Source organism: Vigna unguiculata, chromosome 8, assembly GCF_004118075.2.
Source record: "Vigna unguiculata cultivar IT97K-499-35 chromosome 8, ASM411807v1, whole genome shotgun sequence".
NCBI lineage: Eukaryota > Viridiplantae > Streptophyta > Magnoliopsida > Fabales > Fabaceae > Vigna > Vigna unguiculata.
Window position 1 is genome coordinate 32996389 of NC_040286.1, and position 7282 is coordinate 33003670.

Below are 7282 nucleotides of genomic sequence, written 5' to 3' on the forward strand. Positions count from 1 at the left end.
TTGTCATATTTGGCCAAGTCGGCTCTGTCCAAAATTTGGTCGTATTGGACAAAATCGGCCCTGACCGAAATTTAGTCGAATCAAGTCAAGTCGACCTCGACTGAAATTTTGTCAAGTCGACCTTATTACAAATTTGGTCACATTATCCCCGACCAAAATTTGTTCGAAAGTCATCGAAGTTCATCCCATGCTCAAATTTGGCCATGTTGGCCTCGACAAAAAATCTGCCAAATTTTATGGTGTTAGCTCTATCAAAAATCTAATCCACATCCATTTCGGATCCAAATAATGGATGTGGATCGAAATTTGTGTCCATAGGGATGACACCAAAGAATTTGACAGATTTGGTTGAATACTTCCAAATTTTTTCAGGACCAACCGAGTCAAATCTCGATCGGGACCGACTTGACAGAATTTGCCCTAATTCAGCCAAGTTTTGTATAGGGTCACGCCAACTCAATCAAAAATGACTAAATTTGGTCTTGTCGGTCTCAACTTTTCAAAATGGATATTCCAAAATATCCAATCCAAATTTTCAGTTTATATTTTTGGTTAGGTTGGGCTAAAAGTTGAGATAGACGAGTCCATATTGAGTCGTATTTGATTGAGTTGACGTGACCCTATACAAAATTAAGCTGAATTCTGTCAAGTCGGTCTCGATCGAAATTGGGCCCAGCTGGTCCTGAACAAACTTTGGAAGTATTCGGTTGAATTCACCCCTACCCAAATTTGACTGCATTGGGCTAAGTCGACCTAGACAAAATTTGACCGTATTCGGCCAAGACAACCGCGACCAAAATTTTGTTGTATTAAGCCTAGATGGCTCTAGTCAAAATTTGGTCGAATTCAATCGAGTTGGCCCCGATTGAGAATTGACCGAATTTAATTGAGTCGACTCCAGTCAAAATTCAGTCGTGTTGGCCTCATCCAAAATTAGACCGAGTTTGTCGTGGCCTGAATTTGGCCGTATTTGGCAGAGTCGATCACGATCGAAATTTGGTCATCTTTAGGCAAGTCGTTCCTAACCTAAATTTGACCAAATTCAGCCAAGTTCATCATGACCACAATTTGGTCAAGTCAGCACTTGCCCAAATTTAGCCGTATTCGGTCGACTAAGTCCCAAACGAAATTTGACTATATTCAACTTAGTCGATTGTGATTGAAAATTGGTCATATTCAGTCAACTTGGTTCCGACCGACGAATTTAGTGGAGTCAACCCTGACCAAAATTTGACTGATGAGGCCCTGATCCAAATGTGGCCATATTTGGCCAAGTCGACTCTGGCCAAAATTTGGTCGTATTAGGCAAAATCGTCCCTGGCCGAAATTTAGTCAAATCCAGTCAAGTCGATCTCGACTGAAATTTTGTCAAGTTGATCTCGACTGAAATTTTGTCAAGTCGACCTTAGCCCAAATATGGTCACGTTGTCCCCGACCGAAATTCGTTTGAAAGTCATCTAAGTTCATCCCAAGTTCAAACAAATCCTTTTCCAAAAGCATTGTTGTTTATAAAAAGGATATCCAATTAATATGGGAGATAGTTGTAGACAATATAAAGAAGTACATAAGTAATTCTCCAAATTGCCGAGTAAGAAAATTGGAACAATTCCTGATACAGAAACAAGCAAGGAAAACAACCAACCCAAAACCCAGAGAAAATAGTAGATACACATAAAACCAAGGGAAAGAACCAGTCACTCATAGCAAGCTTGATTAGAAAATCATGCAGTTTAATAATTCAAAAATCAAGGGAGGTTTAAATTCTATTAATCATCAAGTCAATGATCAACTACTGCATTTACATAGAAACACGATGACTGATATATGTACCTTCCTACATCCACATTCCAAATCGACCACATACGAATATCAGTGAATAGAAACGTAACAAAAATAGAGAGACTACAACCATTCCAAACACAATCATGTACCTTCCTACTATTATTCAACAAATGAGAGTGACTACGGTCATTCTAAACAATAATATACCGCCATTGCCTCCACAACCCAACAGACATCCATTGCAAGTCTTCACTGCCAAACGAGTTAAAGGCAAACTATACAAATTAGAAAGCCTCTCATACCCATACAGTGCCTGTTTACAAGAACTTCCACTCTGCGAATAAAATAATGAATGAAAAGATAATAGAACCAAAAGTTTCTCTGGATATCCATCACCTGCTACCAAAACCTGTCCCCCACATACCAATTAGCAAAGTAACATGCTTTTTCAGATTCAACAGAATTAGTAAGGGACTACGAAAGAGAAATATAGCCAACAAAACATAGCATCTGCCTCCATATCCTGTCACAAATAGTGAGACCCCACAAAAGTAAATAGGGTGTGATGTTGGGTACCGAAGAGTGCTTCAAAATCAGAAAAGCAGTCGTACAAACAAAAACTCAGGCTCGAGGACATGCTTACAAAGAAAGAGCACAAACACCAAAATTTGATACATAATAATCATCAAATACTTCACAAGGTATGCTACCCCACACATTGCTTGTCTTCCTAGAAGATGGAACTATAGAACGACATAAGAAAATAATGAATGCAAAGAACACCGACATAAGAAAATAATGAACTATAGAACGACATATCCCACTCCACAAGTTTATATCAAGAACACCGACAAAGAAAATAATGAATGCAAAGATAATGAGACCTAAGGTTTAACCCCATCTTCATCCACTATTTCCCTGAAAAACCCATGAATTCAAGAAAAATAAAATCAATATGGATGGAAGATGCAGGACCTAGAGATTAAGATGGATAAACAAAATGAAGAATTAAGAAACCAATGGTAAAATGCCCATTATAACATTTATCGAAGAAAAAGGTTTTCCAACTCAACTGAAATAAACAAATTCTCCAAAACTCCATTATCACTATTGTAAGAAACACATCATTACCAGCCCAATTCAAACAAATACAGAGGTCTTGAAAAATTATTAAGAGTCCAAGATCTCAATAATTACAAGAAGTTATACAGAGAAGGCGTCAAAATTGAGTAAAACTTTTCAAAGCAAGAAGAAAACCATACCATCAAACCAGAGAGTAAATTCCAACCGCACTTGTCCCAAATGCTCATCCTAAGTGCCTCTTTTGAACCATAAACCATCAATAGAAGCATGATGATATCAAACAAAACAAGTCCACCCATTAAGAAAATAAATCAGAATACACATCCGTGAACTGGTAAATAAAACATTGAGATACAAAGATCAAAGCCAGATACCAATATCACAGAATTTCCACCCTCCATTTGCACACCCTGCACCCCCTTCAATTCTTAGTTTCCCTGCAAAGCTCGTGAATTCAAGAAAACTAAAACCAATCTGGGAAGAAGTTGAAGGACCTAGAAGATAAGATGAATAAACAAATACAATAATTGAAAAACCAATGGAGAAGTCTCGTAACAGTCTGGATGATTCACCGATTAAGTATTGCCCTTCCATAGACAATCACCATCACTGAAAAATGTACCTTCTTACAAACAATGAGAGAGACTACCTTCAGCACGTAAGAAAAATAGTAAATGGAAACTCAATAAAACATAAAACATTCTTGTAAGAAAAATAATATACACCTGCCTCCACGATCTAATGATAATTCTTGCGATAAAACAACTGATAGTCTCTCTTGGCCCATCGATTGATAGTTAAACACCATATAATTCAATCCGACACTATTCAATCCGACAAAAGCACATCGATTGATAGTTAAGCACCATATAATTCAATCCAACAAAAAGCACACCATATAGTTCAATCCGAAAGTCCACATCGATCAATCTTTAAACACCATATAATTCAAACCAACAAAAGTACATTTATCGATCCTTAAACACCGTATAATTCAATCCCGCAAGCACACCATACAGTTCAAAATCATCGATCGTGTTAAAATTTAAATTGATTCTGTGCAACACAAGAAATAAATCTTTCTGGTCGCACAGAGTTTTCCCAATAACTGTATTACTCGAAACCCTCGAATCCAGACATCTGAAAGAACAAAATTTTGGGTCTTCTCAAGATTTTTTCAACGTCTATAAACAGTATCAGGGATCTTTGACGTTACTAGTTTTTAAATATCTTTGACCGTTACTAGTTTTTAAATATCTTTGACGTTAGTAGTTTTTAAATATTTTTCACGTTACTTACTAGTTTTTAAATATTTTTCACGTTACTAGTTTTATTATATAATTTTATTATATTATTTTATTATTTTATTATAATAAGACTCCTGTGTGAGTCTTATTTATGATTTTTTGTCATTATTTCAGATTTTACAGTAATATAGTTATGTTTAATCTTATTTTAATTTTCTAAATTTTTTTTCTTAAGTTTTCTTACATAATTAACTTAAAGATATTTGACTCATTTAATTTTCATAACTGAAAATTGATTCAATTTGAAATAACATCATATCACCGATGGAGATGGATTATTCCGTATAAATTTTAAATTTGATTATAAGTTTAAATATTTATTGGTTATAAATTTTAAAAATATTTATCCCATTGTAAGAAAATAATTCATTTTTTATTTATGGCAGATAGAATGAAGTTTTGTTACTTGATGATTTAACTAACAATTTAGTAAATTATTCAAGCGAAGATGTAAATGTTTTTATTTAATAAGTTATTTGAAAATATAATTTTCTTCAACTTTATTTCGATTTTCAATCAAATGAATCACTGATCATCCACATGACTATTTTTAATATTAAAATTAATTAAAATCTAATCTCAAAGATTTTGAGAATATCTAATCTTTTAAGTCATAATTTATAATATTTTTAAGTCAGTTTTACAGGTTTAGCCATGGTACTAGAATGGTTATTATTAGACTACACCCATGATGTCTCATTTTAGTTAAATATTTTCCATTTCAGATAAATGTACACATCCTGAAGATTCAATACCTTAAAATGAGGTTTCATTAGTCATTTAATTCTTACATTTATTGTTTTTATTTAGTTTAATTCTATTTATTTCAATTAAGTTCCATTCTTTGTTAAATCTTAAATCTATTCAGTACAGTCCATGTTTAATAATAGCATATAAACAAATAAAGGTAAATATGGGCTTATCACAAATAAACAAGTTGAAATGACCTAAGAAAAACTGGAAAAAACAAAGACCAAACGCACGTCAAGTCTGAAACTAAGCAATAAATATTTTACAACCCTAGAAATTTATAGGAAAAAAAAACGTGAAATAGAATCAGTACTAGTATATTGCAAACATATAAAGTCAAAAATTATGCTATCATACCATGAAATGAATGCAGGGAATCAACATGTGCAGTAGAATGCATGAAATGAGAAAAACACTCACTCAAAATAAGCAGTTGAAAGACCATACAAATACGGCAAAGACAAGGAAATGCAGAATACAAGACCAAGAAAAAAAGAAGCGCACCTGGAGAAAAATGACAGCAAGGAAAGGGCGGGGAAGAAGATGAAAGGAGCAAAAATCTAAAGAGGATTGCGAAAAAACAGAGAAGCGAAGAAGAAACATTTTAGAGAATATTTGAAGATGAGAGATAATAATAACCAAAGTTGAATCTCAACCGTTCAGAAAGCGCAAAGCGTGGATGCAGGACGCGTGTCATGAAGCTGTACGCTGAGGAAAATTGTCACAATGAGCCTAGGAGATGTTACAGAAGACAACGATACTTTAATAATTAATTTTGAATTTCAAAATATTATAAAAATAAAAATAAAAATATAACAAAGACAAAAGTAAAAATTTCAATTCTAAGTTTTTGAATTTAAAAGTAGTCACACAAATTATACAACAAAATTATCATATTATCATAATCATAATATACAACAAACGTACTAAACAAGGGTTTAAAAAGATTCTGACTAACAGACTACAGACGTTACACAAAATGATTGATCAAACCCAGAACAAGGAAGGACTTACGAGGTTTAATAAAGAAAGCAGTTAAAAAAATGTTTTCCAGGAAAAGAATTAGAGTGCTTCGGTTCAAATTAGAAAATAGAAAAGAATTCCAGACAGTGTAAAAATGAAAACATATCTGTGACACCCTAAGCATCTATTACAAATCACAAACAAAAAAATAATTTTAAAAAAATTGAATAAAAAATAAATCAGAGTCCATAAGAAAAGAACTATTGCAGATCTAACTGTAAAATACATCTTTGAAAATAACTACGAAAAAAAATGCCATAAAATTATTATAATAATGAGAATCATCAACAAGGATCTTCGGTGTAATAACTATTAAAGGCAATCCATCAATCATAATAATTTTATACACGGCAATTGTTACAATAAAAAAATCATATTAACATAACACCTACGTAGTTCAAAGCAAGAATAAAACTACCTATTAAAAATACATTACATACCTAAAAAATGTCTCACAAGCACATCACATATTTCAAACTTGTACAACAAAGACATTACATACGTTGTTTCATTATATCCAACTCTAGAAACATTATTCTTCATAAGAAAATAAGGAAATATGATACTGCCAGCTTACCAACCAACTAAATCAAAACTCACGGAAGATGATCCCATAAAACCAAGGTAGCCTTAGTCACTCTAAATAACAAGCTAAGATCGGTCATCAGGTGCTGTTTAAAACCGTTCTAATCAAAAAGAAAGAGAAGTGTCATACTCCTTGGTGTGTGCTGAAAATAAATTCAAGCAAACAAAGAATTATGTTATCTAGAGTTGTTAGTCGACTTAATTCGTCATACCATTTCAAGAAACTTATCCTGAAATTAACAAATTATTCTCCGAAACTCCAGTATTAGGCATGCATAGAAATACATCAATTCCTATCCAAAATCCAACAATAGTGAAAATAATGAATGGAAAGGATTTGAGCATACCATCAAATCAAAGAGTAAAGCCTAACAGAACTTGTCAACCACGCTCATCCCACAATGCCTTTTGTAAACCCATAACACATCAGATGTCAGTTTGTAACAGTACTCTTGTATTAAAAGTTACAACCATGATCAGAATCAAACAAACAAGTTTAGCCAGTTAAAAATTAATCTAGAAAACACGGCACTCAAGTTTAGCCAGTTAAAAATTAATCCAGAAAACAAAGCACTGTACCGGTAAATAAAAACCATTAGCCTCACAGTCCACATAATTTCCAAGCACCATTTGCACGTCTACACCATAACACTCCTGACTGATACGTGTACCTTCCGACAACCAATTCGAGAGACTATAGCCATTCCAAATCGACCACATAAGAATAATAGTAAATGGAAACGTAATAAAAG

At 33.3% G+C, this 7282-nt stretch overlaps 1 protein-coding gene across 5 annotated transcripts; it reads right to left on the reverse strand.

Moving 5' to 3' along the window:
* Positions 1-1737: 1737 nt before the first annotated feature.
* Positions 1738-5524, reverse strand: LOC114193049. 5 transcript variants are annotated; one of them, XM_028082748.1, is made up of 5 exons: positions 5427-5524; positions 3591-3689; positions 3240-3490; positions 3045-3103; positions 1738-2116 (listed from the first exon to the last, which is right to left on the reverse strand). In XM_028082748.1, the coding sequence occupies exons 3-5, from the start codon at positions 3457-3459 to the stop codon at positions 1946-1948; spliced, it is 450 nt and encodes a 149-aa protein (XP_027938549.1). In that variant the 5' UTR covers positions 3460-3490; positions 3591-3689; positions 5427-5524; the 3' UTR covers positions 1738-1945. The 5 variants fall into 5 exon arrangements, with proteins under 5 accessions (XP_027938549.1, XP_027938548.1, XP_027938546.1 ...); XM_028082747.1 differs by having other exon boundaries at positions 3240-3487; positions 5427-5523; XM_028082745.1 differs by having other exon boundaries at positions 3240-3689; positions 5427-5523.
* Positions 5525-7282: the final 1758 nt, after the last annotated feature.

Bases quoted from the DNA above. Each gene is read 5' to 3' on its own strand.
- LOC114193049 (XM_028082748.1), bottom strand. From the start codon at position 3,459: ATGGAAGGGCAATACTTAATCGGTGAATCATCCAGACTGTTACGAGAC. The intron at 3,104-3,239 runs GTATCTGGCTTT...ATGGTTCAAAAG, and splicing joins GTGGAAATTCTGTGATATTG to AGGCACTTAGGATGAGCATT. The intron at 2,117-3,044 runs GTATGGTTTTCT...TTTTATTCGCAG, and splicing joins ATTTACTCTCTGGTTTGATG to AGTGGAAGTTCTTGTAAACA.